Raw genomic sequence first — 27,507 nt, forward strand, 5'->3', positions numbered from 1 at the left:
TGGCCAAGGGTTCTGGGAATTGTAGTCAACAACATGTGGGAATCCCTGTTATAGGGAACACTGGTGAGGACATTTCCTGTCCAGAATAAGTGCAAGCATTCTTGCACCTAGCGTGTCCAACATGGGTATATGGTCAGAAATATTTCCCCAAGGAATCATTTTTTTTAGCAGCAGTGTGTGTTGCCCTGGATGGTGCAACTTGATAGCTGGAATTGAATTCGCTAAACCAGGGGTGGGGAAGCTTGGCCCTCCTGCAGATGTTGAACTACAACTCCCATCATCCCCAGCCTGGGGATGGTGGGAGTTGTAGTTCAAAAACAGCTGGAGGGCCAAGCGTCCCCACCCCTGAACTAAACAAGGGAGTTTCTGCATTTTACAAGTGTACCCCATCTCTTGTTTCAGGCACCCCATAAAGGTTTTTAGTGTGTATATACACACACACAACTTTAAATTTAAATGTTACAGTGATGAGACAGACTATTACAGTCACTGGTTTACATCCAATTACTGATGAGTACTCTCATAGGAATGAATAAGCAGGCATCTACAAATCCACTTGTCTGCTTGCCAGTGGCAAGTGCCCTTTGGTGAGCAGGACACCCAGCTCCTCACCAGGGGTCTAATTTCCACGTTTTTTGAGAAGGGAAAGAACATCAGAAATCCTTTCAGAGGAGTAGGAGGAGGCTCCCCAGTGTTGCTTACTACCTCAGTGCAAATAAGAGAAGGCTCCCCGTTTCTCTTCTAAAATCTCTGGCTGTGTTCCAGAAAAAGATCTTAGGGAAGAGAAGCGATTGGTGGTGGCCACAAATAATACTGGCCAGAGAGCTAACCCTGGGTTTGTGGATTCCTGTTAATAGGACAAGTAAACTGGTCCCACTAATTTCAGTAGCACTACTCATGAGAGACTTGAGCTGGATACAAATCAGAGACTGTAATAGCCAAGTCCTCGGATCCGGAGACAACAGAGCTGCGTCCTAATCACTGGCTGGGGAAGTGGGAGTGCTTTGACTTCCCCTGGCTGGAAGCCACTGATCTAAGTAGTGTATTAGCAAGGAGATGTCAGTGACTGAGGTTCAGGCCCTAACTCAACAGGGTCCCTGTGTGTATTGGAACACTTCCCCACTCCTGCTTCTTTAAATCTCTCCGCAGCACTAGGCCGTGGTTCCCATATTAACTGTTCTCTGTTTCCTCTTGACTTTTTGGGGTGATCTTTTCCTGTAAAATGCATCCTTGAGTTCCATTCTGTGTAATGATATCCTGAGTTGTATCACTTTATGGCCTGGCCTGACCTGTGTTAATGGAACTGCCCTGAGGTGTTTGGTCATCACCCCAGTATTTGGGCTTTGTGGGGGAATTAGCTTGTCAGGGGGTTGGTTCCACCAGTTTTAATTTGTGCAAACGTTTGGACTCAAGAAATGACTGGATAGAGACAAGGATATTGTTTCAAAATGAGAAGAAGAATTTGTTTGAGGGAGGGGCGATGCAGAAATTGTATGATTAAAGCAAATAAAATACGTTTCTGGATAAATCTACTACTATGAGGTGTTTTAGCTTAAAGTCTAATAAAAATATGTTTCTAAATAAACCAACTGCAATGAGGCATTTTAGCTTAAAGTTTAATTGTGTGAGATCCCAGGCGGGCAAGAGAAAGAGGCTTGAGAGAGAGAGAGATGGGGTTGGATTTAAGAAAGGGATAGATTGTGGGGGGCGGGGCGCCCAAGAGCGGGGCAAGTGTTCACCTGATCTGGACAACGTGACTTCTGGGCTGAATTCCATTCCTCAGCTCCTCAGCGTGGCAGAGAAGCAGGAGAGTTTTGATTAGTAGCGGGAGAGGTGCCCATGAGAAGGGTTTTTCCGTGGGTCCAGCTTCCCGTGGGTGCGAGGCGAACTGGATGGATCGACAAAAGGACTAATCTGGGTAATGGCATGAAGAACTGAGCACCCCCACTAATGATGGCGGGTGGACAGTGGATTGCCCAAGCTGGCAGTGATTTCAAGCTCTTTTCAGGGTGCAAGAGAGCAATAGAAGTACTCAGTGGAGTCCCGAGTATAGCATACGAGGGGCTCTGGAGATTGCTTGTTGGAGTCCCAGGTGGCAAGACCAAAGGAGCACACTGGGTCGTGGAAGTGGGGATACTGATAAGTGGGGATACTGATAGCCTTGGAGAAGCCGCTGCCAGTCTATGTAACCAATACTGAGCTAGGTGGACCAATGGTCGGTCCATTATATAATTGTCGGTTTAATTGTCCTTGGGGGACAATTCCTCTTGCCCTTTCCTCCTTATTAGGAGTGCCAGGCTGGGCACGGAATGCACTGTGTCTGATTGCTCTTTCCTGGTGTAACAATGTGGGAATTGCCTTCTGTGTGCAAGACTGATTGTGATGGAAATCCGAGTATGCAGGTACTCAAGGGAGTATCGGTGCTTGGATGGGATTTCCAGTAATCCTATCAATAATTTCAATAAAATATTCCTCTAGGTCTACATCACCGACTCATCTCCTTTGTGATGGGGGGGGGAGCATTACTTCACTACCTTATTTATTTGCTTACTTACTTACTTACTTACTTACTTACAATAAATATTTTAAATAAATAGATTTTTCTTCCTGCTTGGTTATCTCTTGGGAGAGGATGTGGGGAGTTAAGGCAGTTCACTCTAAGTACAGAGTGGCCTTGGTCGAAATCTAACCTTAGCGAGTTAACTTCTGAGATCTGCTTACCTAGAGTTCCCGCATAGGGAAGAGGGGGCATGCATCTGGATCCCCATTCCAATTTGATTTGTTTGGCGCCAGATCTAGGGGGGACTAGCTCCTTGCCAACTAGGTGACCTCTACCCCATATGTACTATAAACTGAGAGCTCACATTGCTGTGAAGCTCCTGAGCATATCCAAAGTGCAGTCTCCAAGCCTGGAGATGCAGTTGCAGACAGGGAGGCTCCTGGGAGCTGGGTAGAATAAGTGTAGCTGGTAACACCTGTCATGCATTCCCATTGTGTGTGTGGGTTGCATAAAAGAAGGGGCTCCCATCTTGTTGAAGAACCGGAGCTGTTCTTGTGGTAAAGGTAAAGTGTGTCGTTGAGTCGGTGTCAACTCCTGGCGACCATATAGCCCTGTGGTTGTCTTTGGTAGAATACAGGAGGGGTTTACCATCGCCATCTCCCACACAGTATGAGATGATGCCTTTCAGCAGCTTCCTATATCGCTGCTGCCCAATAGACGTGTTTCCCATAGACTGGGAAACATATCAGCGGGGATTCGAACTGGCAACCTCTGGCTTTCTAATCAAGTCATTTCCCTGCTACACCATTAGGTGGCTTGGTCTTGTGGTAGCAAGCATGCTACCACATTTGCTAAGCAGGGTCTGCCCTGGCATGCATTTGAATGGGAGACATGTGAGCACTGTAAGATAGTGTAAGATATTCCCCTCAGAGGATGGGGCCACTCTGGGAAGAGCATCTGCATTCTCTCCCTGGCATCTCCAAGACAGAACTGAGAGAAACTCCTGCCTGTAACCTTGGAGAAGCCGCTGATAGTCTGTGTAGCCAATACTGAGCTAGATGGACCAGTGGTCTGACTTGGTATAAGGCAGCTTCCTAAGTTCCTAATGAGTCCTGATTTTGAGAAAATGCAGTAGAATGAATGTAGGGAAAGCTCTATGTTAATCTCTCTGGTTGCAGGAAGCAGAGCCTATGTCCTGTTGTCCCTCAGCCAGCAGGAGGGCATTGAGCAGCATATGGACTTCGATAGTTGCTACACCCTTCTTGAGCTCTTTGCAGAAACGACTTCCTCCGAAGAACACTGCATCTCCTTTGAAGGGCTCCACCTCCCTCAGGTAGTCAGTCGACGTTTTATTGCGTATGGCTAAAGCCTTCCTGAGGCACTGACTGAACCAGAGACAGCTCTGGCAGAGAGGCATGAAGCTCTTTTGTGAAGGGCCGTTTCCAAGTTGGAGGTCTTTTTGAGAGGCGGATAAGGTAGTTGTGCAGCGGTCTGTGTTGGGGTTTGTGATTATTTAGCAAATTGCCAAGGAAGCTACTACTCCAGTTACAAAGTGAGGAGTTTAGTTGTTGCAGCCATTTAAGGAACACGCATGAAGATCATTGCAGAGTCTAAATGAAATTGATTTATTGGAGAAGTACATTTGAGATAGGAAAGACCTATTCTATCTATTCGGCTACATAATGAATAGGTAGGGAGAGAGAGAGAGAGAGAGAGATATGTTTCCACCTTCTCTCTAGGAGGAAAGGAAGAGGACTGACTCATTACAGAAAGTACCTGAGGAGTCAAAGCAGGGGTGATAGAGGCAAGCAGGGACAAGTAAGGAGACCCTCACTAGCTACCTTTACTCCCAGTGCCCCTAGTGGTCATTAGAATAGTTGGCGCAAAAGGTCGATGCACTGGAACTCCATCTCCAACAGTTGGGAGGGATGAATGAGTGGTGGTGGGGGGGCAGCTAAGACAGCCCCAGGATTTTGTTTATTAAAAGTATATTTTGCCTTTCCATTCGCATGCTTGAGGTAGCTAACAAAATCAAGACTGTATAAGGCAGTTACAGCGTTTTCAGCATTCTAGATCGTTTTAATGATATTGGACAACATCTCGCACAGCATTACATCCCATAACACTGCGCTATGGGGCTGTGGCACCCTTCAAAGGTAGTGTCAGAATTGTGCATATGGGGCAATCGTGCAGTCGTCTTCGTCGTCGTCATCATCATCATCAACAACAACAACTTCATTTGTTAGCCTCCCCATAACAAATTGTTCTCTGGGCAGCTCACAACAGCACAACAGCAAAAACATCAAAGTACAACACATAACGCAAACAAATGAATTGCAATAGAAAACAGAAATTACAAAATCTAATACAAAACATGTATTCATTCATTCATTCATTTGATTTCTAAACTGCCCTTCCAAAAATGGCTCAGGGTGGTATACACAGAGAAATAATAAATAAAGAAGATGAAATTGTTATTTTTAAAATAACAATTTAAAAAATTGTTAATCAATTTTTAAAAGCCTGAGTGAACAGAAAGGTCTTCATCTGGTGTCTAAAAGAACAAAGTGACAATGCCAGGCCTCATTGGAGAGGCTATTCCATAGACGGAGTGCCATCACCGAAAAGGCTATCCCTAGTAGCTACCCACCTCACTTCATTTGGCAGGAGCACTTGGAGCTACACTTCTGCAGATTTCCCAATGTCCTGAATAGGGACCATGTGCAACCACCCTGTATATGCAGCCCTGACGCTGCCTTTAAAGGGCACAGCAGCCCCACCGTGCAGCATTACGGATGCATAATACTGTGTTGCTGCTTGGCCCCCCCTCCCTCCCCTACCTGTCCTGTGCCACAGCAGGGATGATGAATGGAGCGTATGTGGAGATAGAGTGGGCCATTATAGCACTGGACAGAGAGACAGCCTGGACTTAGTGTGTGAGAAGCATGCTGGAAGTTGGTATGGAACGAACTAAAGCTGCCCTGACTTGGGGGGGACGGGAAGCAGTATTTTCTGATCATTGGTGTGATCTTCCCTGTTTCAGATTCCCGGGAAGCTGCTGTTTTCTCTGGTGAAGCGCTACCTGTGTGCTACCTCTCTCATGGACAAGCTCAACAGCACCACAGAGTTGGGAGGGGAGCATGAGGATCCTAGGACAAACACTGGCGGGGGAAAGAGGATTCATTGTGAGTTTGACTTCAGCATGGCCATGGGCAACCTGATTTTAGAGCTGGTGCAGGTCATGGGCTGGGATTGCAGCCGAGAGCTTCAGTCCTTCAAGGAGAAGCGGCTTCGAGGTGCTCAGTCTATCTTCCAGCCCCAGGTCCCCAGCACTGCTACCATCCAACCAGCCACACACTTGCCCCAGAGGGAGATCAGTAACTTCAAGATGCGCTCTGCCTTCCCCAGTCGCAGGAGCTACGTGGAATACATGCAAATGAAACTGGTGCGTGGCATGCGTGTGCGCATGTTGGAAGACTACGAGAAAGTCCATGCAGGAGATGAGGGCGAGTTTCTCCAAACCAATAATTTCATTCCACCTGTCCAGGTACTGCTGAGGGTGGATTAGGCGGGGCGGGGGGTGGGACTGGGCAGTTACAGTATCCAGTACCCGGTGGTAGAGGCTGGCGGGGCTTTTGGGAAGCACATTTCATTTCTGAAGCTCTTGTGTCCACCTGTGGATGCATCTGTTGGTGAACAAAATAATCACTCCTGTGTCAAGATGAGGGTTTTGGTCTGGCTGCTGACTGACCAATCTGAGGCTTTCGAGTTGTTGTTTGACTACAACCCATCATCTCTGGCTCTTGGCCGTTGTGGCTGGGGATGCTGGGAATTGTAGTCAAACAACAACTGGAGTTATAGTGTTTTAGGCCAGATCATCCAGATCAGGGTTGCAGAAAAATTAGCCTGAGACGGGGGCTTCCAACTTTTTTTTTTTAACATGAGTATTCCTTCTGTCACATATCTTCAGCTCAGGTACTCCATAGAGAGGGGTGTGAGTGTGTGCACGTGTGTGTGTGCACACACACACACACACACACACACACACACACACTGAGACAGACTACTCCGGTCACTGACTTACATCCAGACCAAGTTACTCCTATGCAGTCTTATTGAAATTAATGGGACAATTTTACTTGTCCCATTAATTTCAACGGGAGTACTCCATGCTAATTTTCTGAAGCCTGTCGGTCAGGTGGAGTGAAGGGGGTACACTGAGCTTCAGCAGGTAGCCGGCCAATCAGGAGTGGTGGAGGAGGGCTTTCACCCACCTCCTCTCCTTCTGCAGCAGACATATCGCTGAGGACAGATTGGCTTCAAGTTGGTGATTCTCAGATGGGGAACAAATATGGCGGCTACAGTGTGGGAAGGCAGGAGGACTTTGAATACCCCCTGGAGCCCTTCAAGTACCCCTAGGGATATTGGTATCCCCTGTTGGGAACCCCTGATCTGAGTCACCACCTGTTTTGGCTCTGTTTTTCCAGGTCCGTTGGGAATCTTTGGGCCGTATATACTGGGTGCATTGGCACATGATTGAGATTGCTGATTCATCAGGACAGGCAGAACAGAAGGCCCAGGAAAAGGTATCCAGCCTAACAGAGACTCTAAGACAGAATACAGGTAAGGTTATGCTGCAGTGCTAGATACTTATTCTGCTAGCTTACAAGGGCAGGTGTGTGTTCATTATTCCATTCTCCGTCTCTACAGATTGCTTTAGCTGCTTGCTCTTTGCCTAGAAGCTGGGTTCAGCTTGCTCTGACTTTAACTGACCACTGGAGCAGGTCGAATTGGCTGCTGAAATGATTTTTCCCCCCGTTCGGGCACGTGTTTTCATTCCTTTCCTCCCTTTCTAAGAGTGGAAAGAAGCTGAGACTTTTGGTGTGATTTATAATCTGTCTTGGCCCTACAATAAGCCCCGTCCCACAACTCTTCAGAAGGCATTCAGATCCTGTAGTGTCTGTGTCGTTTAAAGGTCACCTGGAGAGAGAGAATCTGTTATTAGACCCATAAAAATTTATTTATATTGCATAACAGAGTGGAAGGCTTTCTTAATCTCCTCTGGGTTGGTACATCTCTTTGTGGAAGTAAAGCGTTCATGCACTGTTCGTAACTGCATTGACAGTTTTTACTCTATATTCTGCCACCTAGACCAGGGATTCTCAACTTTGGGTCCCCAGATGTTATTGGACCAGCTCCCATAATCCCCAGCCCCACTGGCCTTTGGTTGGAGATTATGGGCGTTGAAGTCCCAATAGCATCTGGGGACCCAACACTGAGAATCCCTGACCTAGACCAGAGTACAAGATGTCAAGTGGGAAGCAGCCTTTACTTGTTGTTGGGATGCCGCCTTACCTGGTTGCCTGTGTGGCCCTGTGGAGTCCAGCAGAGAGCATGGCATCCCTCCTTTGGGGCTTCTGTCTTCCCCCAAAGGGAGCGGAGCCGTGTTCCCTCTCATAGGGATTCCCAGATGTTCTTGTCTACAACTCCCAGAATCCCCAGCTGCAATGACTTTTACTTGGGGGTTATGGGAGTTGTAGTCAACAACATCTGGGAATCCCTGTTAGAGAGAACACTGGAGCAGAGCGGGGGGAATGGTTCCGGGGTTGGTCAGGTCCCGGTGGGCAGGTGAGGCAGGGAGAGCTGCAGGGAACAGCTCCTGAAAGGCAGGAAGGGAGACCAGGGCGGGGGCAGAGCTTGGAGTAGGCCTCGAGCCCTCTCAGCTCTGTTCTGGGGCATTTAAAGCCAAGGCAGCCGATGGAGAGGGCTGCTCTTGAGCCTGGGAGTTGGATGTTCCCCTGGAGAGGGAACCGGCTGGATGCGGCTGGGCTGAGGTGATGAAGTAAACTCCTCCCCTGGCCTACTCTGAGGCTGACCTTGAGGAGATTCTCATGATCGGGCAAAAGCGGGCTAAGGGAACCTAGCCCGCTTTTGCCCAATCGTCTGCTGCCACGGGAGCCGTACAGCTCCCGGCAGCAAACCCGGCGCTCCGCTAACCCCGTCTATTTGATTGTGTATTGTGGCTCAGCAACACATGAGGAGACACCCGCTGGGAGTCTGAAACAAGCCTCCCGGCCCTGGGGGTCTCTCTAGGATGCCCCGCACGATCTGTTCCCATCCTGTAATTCTGGGTTCAAGAAAGGCCAGGAACACACCTCCTCCCCCTTGGGAGCCTTGCACCTGTCTGATATAAAGGATTATTTCATTGGAGCTGAATGTTTTAGAGAACTGGGTTAAAAGCTCATCTCACCCCCTGAGCTGACCAAATGGCCTTAGGTAGGGCTGCACAGCTTTGGTCCAACTGTAGATGTTGGCCTACAACTCCCATCATCCCTCACGACTGGCCAATGTGGCTGGGAATTGTGGGAGCTGTAGCCCAGAAACAGCTGGAAGGCCAAAGTTGTGCAGCTCTGGCCAGGTCTGTGCCTCCAGTCTATAATATGGAGATAATAATGCTGGCCTACTTTAAACAGATGTTTTAGGGATCATTGAGATAATACTGTATGTGAAGCACTTAGAAAAGCAGCTATATAATCATAACTGAAAGCCAGTCCGGTGGAGTGATTAGAACATTGATTAGAACAGGGAAGGCCAGCCTGAGGCTCTACAGCTGTTTTTGAACTACAACTCCCATTATTTCCAGCCTCAATATATTGTGGCTGCGGCTGATGGGAATTGTAGTCCAACAACAGCTGGAGTAGGTTGGCCAATTCTGATTTAAAGCATCTGTCTTTTGTGAAGCCATCAAATCCTTCTCTACCATTTTGGGTCTCCCTGCAGTTACGCAGACTTTGTACCGTAAGCCGCTTTGGGGGCTGTACTCCCTGCCATACTTACAGGATCAGGTGAACGAGAATTCTGGGATTCTGAGCCAAGCTGAATGGTGGGAGCTGCTCTTCTTCCTTAAGAAGCTGGAACCCCACAAGCAACAGGAAATTGCTCAATTCATTCAAGAGAACCAAAAGGTAAAGAACTGGAAGAATGCAACAGTGGAAGGGGGGATTTAAGGCAGGAATGAAATTAGCAAATGCAGCTCTGTTGTTATGATTGCTACTGCTAAGCTTCCACCAGACACACACGTATGCGCGCGCACACACACACACCAGTCACACTGCCTGGGGTGCATTTCCCCCAGACTCCAGTCTGCAGCTCTCAGAACTGTGGTACACTCTCTGGTAACCTTTAGGCTTGACTACTGCAATGTGCTCTATGTGGGGCTGCCTTTGTATGTGGTTCGGAAACTTCAGTGGGTTCAAAATGCAGTGGCTAGATTGGTCTCTGGGGTGTCTCGGAGAGTCAATATTGTGCTTGTCTTACAACAATTGCATTGGCTACCAATAGGTTTCCGGGCAAAATACAAAGTGGTGGTGATTACCTTTAAAGGTAATTACCCTAATTACCCTAAACGGCTTGGGACCAGGTTACCTAGGAGAGCACCTTCTTCTGCATGATCCCCCGTGCACATTGAGGTCATCAAGAGAGGTCCGTCTCCATATGCTGCTGGCTCACCTGGCGGTGACTTTGGGGCAGGCCTTCTCCGTAGTTGCTCCTGGACTATGGAATGCGCTCCCTGTAGATATTCGTGGTTTAACATACTTGTCAGCCTTCAAAAGAGCCCTTAAGACCCATATTTTCATCCAGGCTTTTAGTAATCTCTGAATGTTTTACATTTTTTAATTGCTGTTTTTTAATAGTTTGTTTTATTTTGTTTTTCTTGCATTTTGTGAACCACCTAGAGCCTTTGGAGTCAGGTGCTCTATAAATTAAATATAATCAATCAATCAGTCAATCAATAAAATGGTCTGTGGCCAGATTGGTCTCTGGGGTATCCTGTAGGGACCATATTATGCCTGTTCTTAAACAGTCGCACTGGCTGCCAATATGTTTCAGGGCAAAGTACAAAGTGCTGGTTATTTTCTTTAAAGCCCTTAATGGCTTAGGTCCAGGGTACCTGAGAGAGCACCTTTCTCTACAAGATCCCCACCACTCATTGAAATCATCAGGAGGGGTCCGTCTTCAGGTGCCACCAGTTCATCCAGTGGTGACCTGGGATCGGGCCTTCTCTGTTGTCGCCCCTAGCTTGTGGAATGTGCTCCCCAGAGGCGTAACTAGGGAAAACGGCGCCCGGAGCAAGCACTGAAATGGCGCCCCCCCACCGCGCCCCCCCCTTAGGTTTTTCCTCACAAGCGCCCGCCGCCGCCGCCAAGCCAGGCCACTGACTGGCCGCCAGGCGCCAGCAAAGCAATGGGGGGGCGCAGGCGGCGCGGAAGGGACCGCTCATGGGGAAGGGGGCACTGACGCGCTCCCTTGACTGCTGCAGCACTGCTGCACTGAGCAGGAAACATTTGTATTAACAAAAAATTTAAAAAATTTTTTAAAAAATTTGGTCATGGCGGCGCCCCCCACGTGACCAGAAAAGATGGCGCCCGGGGCACGTGCCCCCCCTGCCCCCCTATAGTTATGCCTCTGCTCCCCATGGATAAAAAAGGATCGTCTTGTAGGTCTTCAGGAGAGCCTTAAAGACCCATCTTTTTAGCCTGGCTTTTAACGATATTTAGTTCTAATTGTAATTTTAATCTGCTTTTAATTGGTTCCTGATTGTAATTGTTATGTATTGTTATATATTTCTGGTTTTAGTGTAAACTGCCCTGGGCCACTTTGGGAAGGGCAGTATATAAATCAAATGAAATGAAATGAAATCAATAAATAAATCATATTTGATGTTCAGAGTGTGATTAACTGTGATAGGGTTAGCTTTAATTTAGCCAGTAACAGCCACATCAAGATCATGTCAGGAGGCAGTGTTCGGTGTGGTTAAACCTTCCCTCCAACCTCTGTTCCCTCTAAGGTGTACGCGTGCTCACAAGTTTTCTGATGTCTGCTCAGTTAATTTTAGATCCCGCTCAGGTTGATCGGGAAGGCCCCACTCTGAATGCATGTGCACACACAGTGCCTTGATACTGCCGCCCAGAACAAAACTCATTCCACACAGAGGTGAAAAAAATTAGAGGGATCACTGCCTCCAACCCCTTTTAAAAAATTTATTGTTATTGTTAAATGTCTTTACCGCCTTTCCTTAAAACAATCTCAGGGTGGTTCACACAAAAAGTTAAAACAAAACTACAAAAACTATACAGTTACAATATCAGCTAGAATATAAAAATACAGATCAGATTAAAAGATTTAAAAACAAGCGCAATATAACCATACAAGATGCAAAGCAGCAGCGATAGGAATAATCATATAAAAGCCTGGGCAAAAAGCCAAGATTTCACACGCTTTCCAAAAACTGTGCTGGAGATTGAGGGGTGGATGGCCGCCAGGAGAGCCTTCCAGAGTCTGGGAGCAACCACTGAGAAGGCCCTGTCTCCTGTGCACGAGAGCTGAGCCTCCCTCATTGTCGGCACCCGGAGCAGAGCCCCTAGTCTCCATGACCACATCAAGAGGGCAGCAACCTTTGAGAGCAGGCAGTCCTTCAGGTATCCAGGGCCCAAAACATTAAGGACTTTAAAGTTCAAAACCAGCACCTTGAATTGGACCCGGAAACAAATTGGCAGCCAGTGCAGCTCTTTCAAAATGGGTGTGATGTGATTCCAGTGGGCAGCTCCAGATAAAATCCTATTTTGCACTAGCTGCAGTTTCCGGATATTCTTCAAGGGCAGCCCAACCCACAAGCCCACCCACAAGCCCTTGAACCCGTAATTGCCTTAGAATGTCATCGACAGCCACTGGGGATTAGCAGTTCAAGGAATGGTTTGAGCATGATATGTCTGGTCTCTAGCTGGTTGGTTTTATCTATTGCTTGTCCTGTTTATTTTGGTCTGGTGGATCTTTGATTTGATTGTGGCTGGCCCTGTGAGCAGTGTTCCTTTTAACAAGGATTCCCAGATATTGTTGACTACAACTCCCATTGTCCCCAGCTGCAATGGCATTTGGCTGGGGGTGATGGGAGTTCTAGTCAACAACATCTGAGAATCTGTGTTACAGGGAAATTTAGGACCGATGAAAGGAAGTACTTTTTCACACAGCGCATGATTAATCTATGGAATTCTCTGCCATGGGATGTGCTGATGGCCACTAGCTTGGGTGGCTTTAAGAGGGGCTTGGACACATTCATGGAGGACAGGTCTATCAATGGCTACTAGTTGGTGGCTATAGGCCTCCTCCAGCCTCCGAGGCAAGAGAGAGGAGAGCTGGTCTTGTGGTAGCAAGCATGACTTGTCTCCTTAGCTAAACAGGGTCCACCCTGGTTGCATTTGAATGGGAGACTACATGTGAGCACTATATATTCCTCTTAGGGGATGGGGCTGCTCTGGGAAGAGCATCAAAGTTCCAAATTCTCTGTCTGGCATCTCCAAGATAGGGCTGAGGGAGATTCCAGCCTGCAACCTTGGAGAAGCTGCTGCTAGTCTGTGAAGACAATATTGAGCTAAATAAACCAGTGATCTGACTCAGTGTATGGCAACTCCTTATGTTCCTGTATTGAAGGAGCTACACTGGCTGCCGATATGTTTCCAGGCAAGATACAAGGTGTTGATTATAACCTATAAAGCCCTAAACAGCTTGGGCCCTGGGTATTTAAGAAAACGTCTTCTTCATCATGAACCCCACCGCCCATTGAGATCATCAGGATCAGATCATCAAACCGCCTTGAGATTGTTTTTAATGAAAGGCGGTATATAAATCTAACAATAAATAAATAAAATCAGGAGAGGTCCATCTGCATTTGCCACCGGCTCGTCCAATGGCCACTCAGGGATGGGTCTTCTCCGCTGCTGCCCTGAGGATTTGGAATGAAAAGTCTTTATAGACGCATCTGTTCACCCAGGCTTTTAATTAATATTGTTTTAATGTTTTTAACGCTGTTTTAAAATATTTTAAAAATTTTAAATTGTTGTAATGTTTTAAACTTTTTGTTTTTGTTTTAACTAGTGTTTTACTTTCTGTTTTTATTTTGTTGTAAACCATCCAGAGACTTAAGTTTTGGGCTGTATAAAAATATGTTAAATAAATAAAAATAAATAAATAAGATGCCTCTAAATACCAGTTGCAGGGAAGCAACAGTAGGAGAGAGGGCATGCCTTCAGCTCTTTCCTGTGGTCTTCCCAGAGGCATCTGGTGGGCCACTGTGGAAAAAAGGATGCTGGACTAGATGGGCCTTGGGCCTGATCCAGCACAGGGCTGTTCTTATGTAGGGAACATTCTGGGGAGTATTGGCTGCAATGAGGTCTCTGTGCATTAACTCTCTTTTGTATTTCAAGCTGTCGGAGCTTGATGAGGAAGGCCTGATCCATCTGTCGGTATCAGTACAGTTGGCTCAGGAGGTGCTGCAGCTCCTGAGCAAAGAGGGCCAAGGCTGCCCCCAAAGTGACCTGCTGAGTTCTCACGTTGTCCTCAAGTATTCCTGCAGCAAAGAAGGAGAAGAGCAGAACTGCCAAGAGGTGCACATGGCCTCACTGCAGCATGGGGGCCTTTCTGAAGCCCAGGCATCCCCAAGGCCAGAGAAGGCATCACTTTCTGCTGAAGTGCCTTCCCCAGCTCCATCAACAGCAGAGAAAACAGACACACAGCTGATGAATGAGCTCCTCAAAGTGGAAGGACTTCCCTGCCCAGGCTCACTTGATGAGAAAGCCAAAGGTGAGTTCCAGGCAGCACCCAGGTCTATCTTTCAGTTCAAATCGCCACTGGAGGCTTTGTCTTTTACCCGGAAGAGATGAAATAGCAAAAATACAGCTGCCACAAAAATGGGAGACATTTATCTACTTCTCCCCCATCTTCTCCACAGTGTGTGGAGAACTTACCTTGTATTGTGACTTTCTGCTTCTGTATTTCAACGTTCCTGCTCTACATCACTGGCTGATGATGGTGGGAGTGGTGAAATGCAAAATACTATGACATTGCACAGCAAGGTAAGCTCTTCTAGATAGTAGGGAGGGGTAGACACAGGTTAGGGCTAGAGTTAAGTGGTGCAGTGGGGAAATGCTTGACTAACAAGCAGATGGTTGCTGGTTCGAATCCCCGCTGGCACTATATCAGGCAGCAGCAATATAGGAAGATGCTGAAAGGCATCATCTCTTACTGCACGGGAGGAGGCAATGGTAAAACCTTCCTGTATTCTACCAAAAGAAAACCACAGAGCTCTGTGGGCACCAGGAGTCGAAATCGACTTGATAGAACACTTTATCTTTACCTTTAGAGGGAACCAGACTTGTCTCTTGTTTTCTGCAGTTGCCATGTGTTTACCAGGTGGTCTAATCTGACCATTTATCTGAAGAATGTCTCTTAGTACATGAGCTAGCTAGGTTGGTTGGTACCATCTGAGGGGATGAATGCTCAAAATAACACCCCTAGAGATGGGAAATAGGTAATAGCATTGCAATACTTTCAGTTTTCAGGGTGTTGTCATTCTTTTATTGTCCTGACAGCATCCAAATTTGCAACGGTGTTTTAAATACTTTTAGCAGTTTTCAAAACACAAAAACTGCTATAAGAACATAAGAACAGCCCTGCTGGATCAGGCCCAAGGCCCATCTAGTCCAGCATCCTGTTTCGCACAGTGGCCCACCAGATGCCGCTGGAAGCCTACAGGCAGGAGTTGAGGGCATGCCCTCTCTCCTGCTGTTACTCCCCTGCAGCTGGTACTCAGAGGCATCCTGCCTCTGAGGCTGGAGGTGGCCTATAAAATTGTATTGATATGGCCAGAGGAATGGAAATTGCAATTGGCAGGAATGTCTACCAAAGATTTCTCCATGGAGAGAGTACAATTTGTTAATTGTTACCCTAATGATCTGTGCAATCTGGCTTTAATTTTACCTAATCGGTTTGGGGGTAGGGATAAAAAAGGGGTGATAACACACAGAAATTTGCAAGTGCCACAATGCTATCATCTATTTCCCATCTTGGGGCAGATGCTGTCAAAAATCATTATGAGAATCTGTCCCCTTAGATGGTACCAATGGCCAAAATGTGTGGGCCTGGCTCATGGATGAATCTGTGAGCTAATAGGAAGAAAGTATATGCGTTGAACCTGGCACATCCATGGTAGTTTTGGGAATGATTCTATTTCAGGACATGGCCATTCTTTAGGGGAATGTGGGTAGCATGTGTGGCTAAGGCTGTGCACTGAAGAATTGTGTGACTGCGCTAATGCAGGGTTTGCGCTTTGTAAAGTTGCTTTGCATATTTGAGAACTCTAAAATACCTATGACCAGTGTTTGAAGATTAGCACAAAGAGTTGTTTCTAGGGAAGAAAGGGGAAGGGGACTTGCGTAATAATAGGGGACAGGGGTGTCAGGGCATGGGGACCGAGATTAGAGACTGGAAATGGAATGAATGAGTCCATTTTAGATCCCCAACCAGAGCCCTCCTGCTTTCAGATGTTTAGTAAAAACTGCCTACATGCTTCTAGAGGTTATCCGCCCCCTCCAAATGGAAACCACGAGGGTCAGAAACATCGGCCTCCTCCTCCTCCCTTCTTTCTTAAAACAATATATTGAGATTGCAAGGATGCCCTGCCGTGAAAAGCCATGTTCTGAGCTCCTGGCTTATGTTATCTAAGTAGGTGCTTAGACTCTCTGATGAAAGAAAGGGACCTTCAAAATAAATGCTGGGAAAAGAGCACGTCGTCTTCTTTATGAGTCCCGCCGCTTATTAAAATCACCAGGGGAGGTCCGGTTGCAGTTGCCAACAGCTCAGTTGGTGGCGACTCAAATCTGGGCCTTTTCTAGGGTTGCCCTGGGACTTTGCAACATGCTCCCTACCAAAATTAGAACCTCCTCTTCTCTGGATGTTTTAAATAAAAATCAGAAAACATACTTGTTTCATCAAGCTTTTGATTTGTAGCTTTAAAGTTTCACGTTTTAAAATTCTAATCTATGTTTTAAATTGGTTTGTGTTCATTTTTTATTATTGTTGTCTTTTAAATTGCCTACTACCTAGCGATTTATAAATGGGGTGGTATAGAAATGCGATAGATAGATAGATAGATAGATAGCAACAAGGTCAAAGGGATTTACAGTACAGGTGGCTGGGGAATAGCAATTTGGTGTTAGGATGCCCTAATGAAACTGACCGAGGGACCATTGTGCTGATAGATCTGTTGATCAGCTTTCTGCAGTGTGAAGATGGCAGGGAAGAAAAGCCGCTTGGAGCAGCTGGCAGATGCCATGGAGATGATCCAGAAGTCCAGTTGTGACATTGAGCTGCAGATGGCTGGTCTCAGATTCATCACCAAGATTTTGGAGGAGGAGGAGGAGGAGGAGGAACCTGGGCAAGAGTGGAAAGAGAAAAAGGTCGCCAGAGTAGAAGGTGAACTCGCCCTCAGGTCAGTCTTGGTTTTCTAGGTTCTCCACTTATTACAGGTGCTGGACAGTGACCCTCTAGTGACAGGACTTAATCCATGGCATTGCACTCCTGGAAGTTTTTCACATGAGGCTTTTGAAGCCCTTTAGCTCACATCTCCAGAATGGAGGGTGTGCATTCACATATCAAGCAGATTTACCCCAAAGTCCCTGTGTGAAGGGAGCACTTCACACACAACTCGGGTTTTTCACTGCGCATTATTGTGCAGCCCGATTTATATCCGGGGTTTAAAAATCCACTATTTGTACAGGTTATTGGGATTACCTTTTGTTCGCAGTAAAGCCTCACAGAAAACCTATGGTAAAGCCTGCCATGTGGAGAACACCCTGGAGAATGAGATAAGTGTTGCTGTTGTTTCAAAAAGACAACAATGTTGGTAGTGCAGAAAGCTGTCAAGCAGGTATGTGACACCATGTTGGCGAATGAAATATGAAGATTCTAGGAAGCACATCCTTTAGATGTATTCTCAATAGGCTTGTTAAGCAACTAACAGTTCCCGTCCCAAGCTGTTAAGCTACCTGCTTTGAAATCAAATAGTTTAAACTGGAAGTTAAACATTCCAAATAGTCTCTGGAGGTGCCCAAAGGAGCAGATCAGATCATTATAAGCAGCCAAACTTAACAGGAGCTGTGGCGATAGCTCAGTGGTAGAGCATCTGATTTTCATCCAGAGGGTTCCAAGTTCAACCGCTGGCATCTCCAGGTAGAGCTGGGAAGGATCCATGTCTGGAGAAATGCTGCCAGTCAGTGGCAAATATTTGTAGTTCTAGTTCTGAGAAGAAGGGGGTGATCTTCTTGGTGGATGGACCTGATTACGACAGCAATGAATGCACCACTGCGAGACCTTAAAGGCCAAGTTGAAGACAGATCATCCTGGAGAGAATCTATCTGTGTGGTTGCTAAGAGCTGACACCAACTTGACGGCACTTAATCAATCAATCAATCAATCAGTTCTGAGCTAGGCAGGCCAATGGCCTCACTCTGCAGAAGGGAGCTTCATACATTCACTTGCCTCTTGTTAGGAAGAAAGGCCATCTGAAACAATTTCTTGTTCATCAGATATGGTTATATAGACCCATTCTTTAAAAAAGAAAGTATACTGTTCTTACAGTAGGAGAGCTGGTCTTGTGGTAGCAAGCATGACTTGTCCCCTTTGCTAAGCATGGTCCACCCTGATTGCATAGGAATGGGAGATTACATGCGTGAACACTGCAAGATATTCCCCTTAGGGGATGGAGCCGCTCTGGGAAGAGCAGAAGGTCCAAGTTCCCTCCCTGGCATCTCCAAGATAGGACTGAGAGAGACTCCTGCCTGCCGCCTTGGAGAAGCTGCTGCTAGTCTGTATAGACAGTACTGAGCTAGATGGACCTATGGCCTGACTTGATATATGGCAGCTTCTTATGTTTCTATGTTCCTACAAGAAGCTCCCATTCAAGGAACAGTTCAGGCCCACGCTGCTTAATTCCAACAGTGTTGCAGCATCAGGCGCATTCAGACAACTTACTGGAGATGTTCCCTATTACAGAAATACACCAGAAACAAAATGGCTTTAAAAAAATAAAATAAAATAATTCAGCATCCATTTGTATTATGGAAGATCTGGATGAAAAAAGAAAGGCAACTGCAAAGAATGATGCAGATACAGTATCTAACCTTGTGTACGGCATTTTTCTTTAAACCAGACGGCTTCCTTTCTGCCCTCTTGAACAGAGCTATAGAATCTCGAATATAGTTCAGCTAGTTGTTTTTGGTTTTATTTTCAGAAGCATCTTCCCCAAATGGGATGAGGCTGTAGCTCAGTGGCAGAGCATCTGCTTTGCATGCTGAAGGTCCCAGGTTCAATCCCCTGTCATGCTCGGGTAGGGATGGGGAAGTCTCTTGCCTGAAACCTTGGAGAAGCCGCTGCCAGTCAATGCAGACAATACTGAGCTAGATGGACTAATGGTCTGACTCAGTAAAAGGTGGCTTTCTATGTAAATCTTAGTCCCAAGCAATCTCCTAGGGGCGTGCTCAAACTGCGGTTTGAGCACCAGTTCGGGGAGGGGAGTGGGGAGCAGGAGCTTTAAGAAAGAGGAGAGCAGGTCCTGACCTGTTCTCCACTGCCCCATGGAATTTCCTCCTGGGAATCCCCACATGGTGCCAGCATGCACGCAGCCCCCGTGCACCACACTTTCAACATGTGTCAGCATGGTGTTGGTGATCACGCACATGGTGCCCGCGTGCAGAGCCATCCAAGCAGGAAGCTGCATGGGGTGGCAGAGCTGTTCTTGTGGTAGCAAGCATGGCGTGTCCCCCTTCGCTAAGCAGGATTTGCCTTGGTTGCATATGAATGGGAGACTTGATGTGTGAGCACTGTAAGATATTCCCCTCTGGGGATGGGACAACTCTGTGAAGAACACCTAGGTTCCAAGTTCCCTCCCTGGCAGCATCTCCAAGATAGGGCTGAGATAGATTCCTGCCTGCAACCTTGGAGAAGCCACTGCCAGTCTGTGTAGACAATACTGAGCGAGATGGACCAGTGGTCTGACTCAGTATATGGCAGCTTCCTATGTTCTTAAAGCTCCCGCTCCCGGCTGCACTCGCCTCCCCACACCAAACTGGTGCTTGAACCACGATTTGAGCACACTCCTACAATCTCCAAGGGTCAGACTCCCATGATGATTTGCCTCTCTTGCTGCCTACAGGGAGAAAATAGTGAAGATGCTGGTGGAACTGCTGAGCCATCGAACAAAGGAGAAACTGTTCCTAGTGTTGGTGCTGCAGATGCTCTATGTGCTCATGGCCAAGTACGACTGGCGGATACTCTTTGCCACCCAAGGCGGGCTGCGGTGCGTGCTGCGTTGCATGCAGGAGCAGGCTGCGTCAGCGGTGGTGCAGCAGGCTAGCCTAGCAGTAAGTTGGGTGCAGAGTTTGGGCCAGTTATCTATGGCGGGGCAGGGTGGGATGAGAGCAGCGCCTGTGGTGGTTTGCATTGGGAGCCAGAGAAGTGAGCACTGACTGTAGGAGGGCAGTTGCTATGAGTTAGAAATGTTTGCCATGTAGGGGAAGAATATTGTGAAGTTGGAAGTGAAATGCATTATCTAAATTACGAAAGAGTGGGAGATGCTTCTTTCTTCATTTTTTTCAGTTTCCAAGAAGGAGACAATTAAACCAAGCTAGACTTATGTGAGACAAGATGTCCACGGCTTAAGCAGGTTTCTGGGCTCAGTCGCTTTGCAGCCTCAGCTCAGTGCCTTCACAGCTTAACACTCGCGTTTCCACCCATGGAGGATCTTCTTCAGTGGCATAAGAATGCAAGAACAGCCCTGCTGGATCAGGCCCGAGGCTCATCTAGTCCAGCATCCTGTTTTCCACAGTGACCCACCAGGTGCCTCTGGGAGGTTCACAGGCAACAGCCGAGGGCATGCCCTCTCTCTTGCTTTTGCTCCCCTGTAACTGGTATTTAGAGGCATCTTACCTCTGAGGCTGGAGGTGGCCCACAGCCACCAGACTAGTAGCCATTGATAGACCTGTCCTCCATAGATTTATCTAAACCCCTCTTAAAGCCATCCAGGCTGTTGGCTGCCACCACATCTTGTGGCAGAGAATCCCATAGGCTGGTCATGCGTTGTGTGAAAAAGTACTTCCTTTTGTAGGTCCTAAATTTCTTGGCAATCAGTTTCATGGGATGACCCCTGGTTCTAGTGTTATGCGAGAGGGAGAACGATTTCTCTCTATCCACTTTCTCCACACCATACATGATTTTATAGACTTCTATCATGTCCCCCCACATCAGTGAGAACAATGTTTATCTCCTTGTAATAAGGCTTTTATATATTGATACTTTGCAATCCTCTAGTAGCTCTAGACAAAAGTGTAAAGGTCTCTCCAATACTGAACAATGAAACATTGTCCTCATTGATGCCACTGAAAAAGACCCCTTTTGGGTGGAAATGCATCTGGCGTCATTTAATTTCGTGATTGTCTTCTTCTTGGAAATTGATATTGGCTTGATTTTGATCTGCAAGAACTTCCATAGCACGTCTGGAGCTTGTTTCATCCTCTCCATTTCGTGATCTGAGTACTTATTCCCATGGTTTGGGCTATAACTATTTTTACTATTTATTGTTTATTATAATGGTTTTGTCAACTCTTTTGAAATTTATTATGCATTCCTAAATAATAATAATAATAATAATAATAATAATAATATAATTAATTAGTCAGTAATTTTCTGGCTTGGATTCTTTGTTTCTGGTTTGGGGTGCAGGTAGGAGGTTGAGAGAGGCCTTTCAGATCCCAGCCCATGGCTTGTTCTCCTGGCCTCCTTCCCTGCCACTGAGCTTCTCTTTTTGACTGCCAGGTGCTGAAGGTACTATTGGGTGCTGGGAACTGTGAGCTTCAAGGTCCCAGTAGGAAGCCCTATCCTCTGAATCACTCAGATGCCCAAGTGATGCAGGAGACCCTGGCCAGTATCGGCTCAGATTCCAGCGAAGACTCTAACAACTTGCTCTGTGCCATCCCGGCTGCTATCGAGAAGATGTTGGGCACACCTGGGTAAGGTCAAGGGGGGGATCTGATGGAGTAGAGAAGCATTAATATGTGATTGCCCAGACTTTGGAAGGGATGTTGAGAGTCCCCTTCTTTTTATAGAGCGGCTGAGGCAAGCAATCCTTGTCAGGGAAAGGTTTCTATGCCATCATCTCAGCCCCACTTCTTATTCCTTGAGCATAGAGCTGACTTGCCAGGCTCATTAATGACTCCTGCTTGAATTAGTAGCCTCTCTGGCTGGAAGATGCTGCATGAGCATTCTTTCTATTCTCATTCCTCCTGTCCTGCTATTCCCTGCTCCAGCCTCTATGGATGTGCACGGCAGGGGCCAGTTTGAAGGTGGGCAGGGACATTTTTAAGGGCGGGGGAGGGTGCACTTACAGACACACACCCGCTGCATTTCCACCAGCACTCTCCTAATAAATGGTCTGGTGAGGCGGCAGCGTACCTCCCTGCTGCCCCGATCCCTCCTTGGTCTGGAAGTACCCCACACACATGCACCCTCCCCCGCCCTTAAGGTGTCCCTCCTGCTTTTGAACCGGCGGAACTGCCGACTGTTCGAACCTGTTCGAACCCCATAAAAAGACCTCCGAACAGGGTTGTGCACATCCCTACCAGCCTCCCAACGGAGCAGCTACTGTTTTTGTTTGTTTTTAAAGTTTTAGGAATAGTATGTTTTATTCTACTTTTTTACTGGTTTTACTGTTTTACTTTGTGAGCCACCCTGAGAATATTTATTATGGGTGGCTATATAAATAAAGTTTATTAATAAAATAAATAAGTAAATGCAACAAATAAATAAATAAATAATAATAAATAATAATGTGCTGGTGGGACCAGCTACAGTAGTCACCCACCTTTTCCTTCCTTCCCAAGTGCCTTGACAGCAGTTCAGAATGGGCTCCTGGTACTCAACAAGCTGATCCACAACCACAAGGGTCTAGCCGAGCAGCTTGGGAGCTATGACCTCCACTCAGTCCTGCAGAGCTGCTGCCGTTCAGGCCACGGCTCCAATGAGATGCTGGCTCAGATAGCCCTCAACCACCTGGCTGAGCATAAGCTGCTGTTGAGCCAGGAAAGTGAAGGTATGAACTGCCCCACTTGCAGGTCTGATCTTGAGTTTGCTGTAAGCATTACCCAATCACCACCCATGTCCACCATCAATGAGGAGGAGAGCTGGTCTTGTGGTAGCAAGCATGGCTTGTCCCCTTTGCTAAGCAAGGTCCGTCCTGGTTGCATGTGAATGAGCACTGTAAGATATTCCCCTGAGGGGTCAGGGCCACTCTGGGAAGAGCATCTGCATGCTGGAATGCAGAAAGATCCAAGTTCCCTCCCTGGCAGCATCTCCAAGATAGGGCTGAGAGAAACCCCTGCCTGTAACCTTGCAGAAGCCGCTGCCAGTCTGTATAGACAATACTGAGCTAGATGGACCAATGGTCTGACTTGGTATATGGCAGCTTCCTATGTCAGCACAGAACCAAACTCTCTTTGCTTGTGGGCACAAAGCCCATTGTAATGACAGGGTGCCATCACCTCTTTCACTGGTGCAATACGTCTATCCTAACTTTCTTCTATATTGACTCTCACAAATATGATTTCTGACTTCAGATTGTCCTTTTGGGGGTTGTGGACGGTGACGGGCATCACTACTGCCTTGGGGATGTTTTGAAGAATGTTGGTCACAGATATGAATGAGACTGCTCAGAAAACGTCAGGGTCAGAGCAAAGTTTCCATGTGTCCTCCAGTGTTCCCTCTAACAGGGATTCCTAGATGTTGATGATTACAACTCCCAGAGTCCCCAGCTGCAATGGTTTTTGCTTGCTTGGGCATTATGGGAGTTGTAGTCAACAACATCTGGGAATCCCTTTTAGAGGGAACACTGATGTCCTCCCAAATATTATCTCTCCCCATCCAGGTTCTGCAGCCTCTTTTAACCTTAAGGATGTCGATGTAAGGAAACTGCTGAGCGGCTTAGCCAAGGGCAGCATTTCCAAGCAGATGATGGTGGCCCTGGAGCACTGCCTGTGTGGCAAGGGTGCCTGTTCCGAGGATAACAGTTGTGAGCTTTTGGCAGATGTCCTTCTGCTCAAAGACTTGGCACAGCTGGGATCTGAGAAGGACACTCAACTGGGAGCATTAAGGTGAGGTTGCTGCTGCTCCACGGTAGCGTATTTGCTTGGTCAAGAGGTCCGACTTTCAGCCCCCATTTAGCTGCCAATTAAAGGCATCTTGGGGAGCAGAGTTGGGAATCCTTAGGGCAAGCGCTCTCAAACTTATGTCCCCAGATGCTGGACTACAACTCTCCATCACCCACAACACAAGGGCCAAGGGCTGAGGACAAGCTATCTAGGAGCTATCTGGGAACCCAAGTTTGAGAACCCCCGCTGTAGAGAATTGCTTCATTGAGAGTTCATTGTGTTAAGCGAGATCCGTGATCTTCACTATTTTTCAAGCGGAGGCCACTTTGGCAAAAAACTCTACCATATGAGAGTTATTTTCCACCATGCTGACGTCTATACAATGCTGTCTTCGCTGCCCTCAGTCCTTTAAGAGAGATGGCACCCTTTCTTAAGACGAAAGAACTTCCCAGCACTTTGTACATGCCTTCCAAGATGGTGTAGGGGCTGAGGTCAGCTCCGTTTTCCTTAAAGGAGCCCCATACCTGGTGCTGGTTAAAGTGCAGCACTGCAGGATGAGAATGATAGTCTTTGCATGGTACCAGGGTGGCCTATGCAGAGTTTTCAGCTTTGGCCAAAGCTTCACACGGGCCCAATGAACAATTAAGATCGGGAGCTGCACTTAGAGCTGGTGGAGGCCACTGCTGCCCCCAGGCCTTACAGGGAAGAACACAGAGCTAGATGGACTTTGAGACAATAGGATGGAATTCTAAGATCCTTATAATGTGAGGTGTTAGCACTGGGAGACAACTGATGGCCAGTTTGGAGATACCACTCTGAAGAGCTGAACTTCCCTGCTGTCCCGTAATGTGAATGTTTTTAGACCACCTTTACATTTTCCACTTCTAACAATCTTTCCTCTTTGGCCCAGGCTTTTGAAAAAGTTTTTGGATGTTTCTCGGAAGGATGCAGTACCCTGGCATGAATGCATTGAGCCTTGTTTGTCTTCCATGAATGCCCACATAAACGACCGAGAGGTAGGAAGAGGAATGTGGGGAAGATGGGAGGTGTGTGGGGAAGCAGACAGCCATCTTGTAGGGTAGTCCGTGATCCAGTCTCACTGAGTGCAATGATACATAGCAGTCATTCTCCAGAATTCATTGAACAGAATGATGATGATGATGATGATGATGATGATGATGATGCTATTTACACACAGTCCACCAGATGTTATTGACTGGATTTGGTACTTTAATTATCAGGCCCTTTCCAAGGGTCTAGGATAACTAAAGGATAATTAAAAATATTGTCATAGTATTCGTGCTGTCCTGAGTAGTGTGGCCTGATGTGTTGTAATTTTATTGATGCCCAGGGTGTCAAGATAATGTTCAAGTTCTTTTGGTACTGCACCAAGGGCACCAACAACTATTGGCACCACTATTGTTTTCTTATTCCAGAGTTGCTCAATCTCAATCTGAAGGTCCTTGTATTTAGTGACTTTCTCCAATTGTTTTTATTGACTCGTCTATCCCCTGGGATTCCAATATCAATTATCAGAACACAATTCTTCTCGATGACTGCCAGATCAGGCATGTTGTGTGCTAAATGTGTATCAGTGTGTATTCGAAAATCCCAAATGATTTTTGCCTGTACACTTTCTGTGACCTTCTCAATCGGATGATTCCACCAATTCTTACTTGCTGGCCAGAATTCTCCTCCTCCTCCTCCCCCCCCCCCAGGAATTTACAAAAAGTGGCTAGAAATTCCAAAACATAAACAGAGTAAACCACTAGCAGTCTTTTTAAACAACAACAAATGTGGTGTGGCCACATTTGGAGTACTGTGTACAGCTTTGGTCACCGTATCTCAAAAAGGACATTATAGAACTGGAAAAGGTGCAGAAGAGGGCAACCAAGATGAACAGGGGCCTGGAGTTCCTTCCTTGTAAAGCAAGGTTACAACATCTGAAGCTTTTTAGTTTAGAAAAAAGATGACTAAGGGGCGACATGATAGAGATCTATAAAATTATATATGGTGTGGGGAGAGATAAATTTTTCTCCACGCAACACTAGAACCAGGGGTCATCCCATGAAACTGATTGCCAAGAAATTTAGGACCATTAAAAGGAAGTACTTCTTACACAGCGGATAAATAATCTATGGGATTCTCTGCCATGGGATGTGGTGATGGTCACCAGCTTGGATGGCTTTAAGTGGGGCTTAGACGTATTCAGAGAGGACAGATCTATCAATGGCTACCAGTCTTGATGACTATAGGCTACCTCCAGGCTCAGAGGCAGGATGTCCCTGAATCCCAGTTGCAGAAGAGCAACAGCAAGAGAAGGGACATGCCTTCATCTCTTGCCTGTGGGCTTCCCAGGCAAGATCCCCCATGTCCTCCTAAACTATTTGCTGTTTAGATGAAGGGTTTCTCACTTGCAATAGAGAGGCCCCAACATAAGCACAAGGAGCCCATTCTGTACAGAAACAATGGAGAAGAAGATAAGTTGGAGACATAGATTTGCTAAAGCCACCTAGAAAACATGGTTGCCCTACTAGCTGGATGATGCCGCCTATCCCTTGTCTACAGGTTGTTCAGGAGTCTATCAATTTCCTACATTGCCTGGCCAGTCGCAGCAAAGACTGTGCGGTTGTGATGTGCGGAATGGACACAAAGGATGCCTTGACCAAAGCCCTGGAGAAACACAGTCCCAACCTGCTGTTGGTGGCGGAATTAAGGGACTTCATGAGCGATTGTGAGAAGTACGCCAGGCTGTATCAGAAGATGACGGCTAGTGTCCTGGCTGGCTGCATCCAGGTGAATCTGCTTCCCTTTGCGAGGGTCTGGTTTTGAGCAGCAGTCCAAGTAGAAGAGCCATCTGCAGGAGGGAAGGCGGGGTGTTATGCTGAGATTGAACTGCATCCAGAGGGCACCAGAGCAAACTGGAAATCCAGGAAATTTAGGATCAACAAAATTTCTTTTTCACATTGTGCATAATTAATCTTTGCCACAAGCATTCTCTGCCACAAGATGTGGTGATGGCCACTAGCTTGGATGGCTTGAAGAAGGGCTTAGACACATTCATAGAGGTCAGGTCTATCAATGGCTACTAGTCTGGTGGCTACAGGCCACCTCCAGCCTCAGAGGCATGATGCCTCTCCATACCAGTTGCAGGGGAGCAACAACAAGAGAGAGGGCATGCACATACCTCTTGCCTGTGGGCTCCCTAGAGGCATCTGGTGGGCCACTGTGGGAAACAGGATGCTGGACTAGATAGGCTTTGGGCCTGATCCAGCAAGGCTGTTCTTATGTTCTAATGGCATATAAATGGGTTCTGCCCCATGCCTAATATACCAGACCAGATTGGGTTTCATATACCTGGCTTTGTCATTCAATACCTTGTTGGTGTGTGTCTCCCCTTCTCCCTCCCCTCTCCCATTTGTAGATGGTTCTGTGCCAAATAGAAGAACACAGGCGAAGTCACCGGCCTATCAACATCCCCTTCTTTGATGTATTCTTGCACAATCTGTGTCAAGGTGAGTGTCCCTCTGCCAGTCTTTGGAGCTGTCTGCTGGGGATCCTTCCTTTCGGACTCTGCCTCCTTGTGCCCAGCTCCAGCTCCCTCCAGTGCTTTCTCCTTTGCTCAGGCTGCAGCATAGAAGTGAAGGAGGACACGTGCTGGGAGAGGGTGGAAGTGTCCTCCAACCCCCAGCGGGCCAGCAAGCTGACGGATGGGAACCCCAAGACCTACTGGGAGTCCAAAGGCAGCACTGGCTCCCACTACATCAACGTCTATATGGATCGTGGGGTAGTTGTCCAGTGAGTGTGCAGCTGGATCAGTCAGGGGTCTGCGGGGAGATGAGATTTGAGGCTTGGGTTTGATGGGGGGCGGGTTCTCTCGGGGATTCAAAGTGGGTGGCCGGGGGAATGGTCTAAAGGTAAAGTGTGCCATCAAGTTGATTTCGACTCCTGGCGCCCACAGAGTCCTGTGGTTTTCTT

General features: G+C 47.1%; 1 protein-coding gene across 16 annotated transcripts in view; it reads left to right on the forward strand.

The window, feature by feature from the left end:
• Positions 1-27,507, forward strand: part of LOC128352485 (cullin-9-like) — a 56,857-nt gene that overhangs the window by 10,401 nt on the left and 18,949 nt on the right. For 14 of the 16 annotated variants that reach the window (XM_053313189.1, XM_053313136.1, XM_053313177.1 and 11 more), the window contains 14 exons: positions 3,679-3,833; positions 5,544-6,047; positions 6,988-7,123; positions 9,281-9,465; positions 13,762-14,137; positions 16,607-16,823; positions 19,545-19,752; positions 21,203-21,396; positions 22,267-22,475; positions 23,307-23,532; positions 24,440-24,545; positions 26,098-26,325; positions 26,954-27,044; positions 27,156-27,327. In XM_053313189.1, coding sequence (XP_053169164.1) covers positions 3,679-3,833; positions 5,544-6,047; positions 6,988-7,123; positions 9,281-9,465; positions 13,762-14,137; positions 16,607-16,823; positions 19,545-19,752; positions 21,203-21,396; positions 22,267-22,475; positions 23,307-23,532; positions 24,440-24,545; positions 26,098-26,325; positions 26,954-27,044; positions 27,156-27,327 — 3,007 coding nt within the window. Of the gene's footprint in view, positions 1-3,678; positions 3,834-5,543; positions 6,048-6,987; positions 7,124-9,280; positions 9,466-13,761; positions 14,138-16,606; positions 16,824-19,544; positions 19,753-21,202; positions 21,397-22,266; positions 22,476-23,306; positions 23,533-24,439; positions 24,546-26,097; positions 26,326-26,953; positions 27,045-27,155; positions 27,328-27,507 lie in introns of those variants that run through there. The other 2 variants (XM_053313230.1, XM_053313223.1) reach the window with 2 other exon arrangements.

Source organism: Hemicordylus capensis, chromosome 1 (assembly GCF_027244095.1).
Source record: "Hemicordylus capensis ecotype Gifberg chromosome 1, rHemCap1.1.pri, whole genome shotgun sequence".
Lineage (NCBI taxonomy): Eukaryota > Metazoa > Chordata > Lepidosauria > Squamata > Cordylidae > Hemicordylus > Hemicordylus capensis.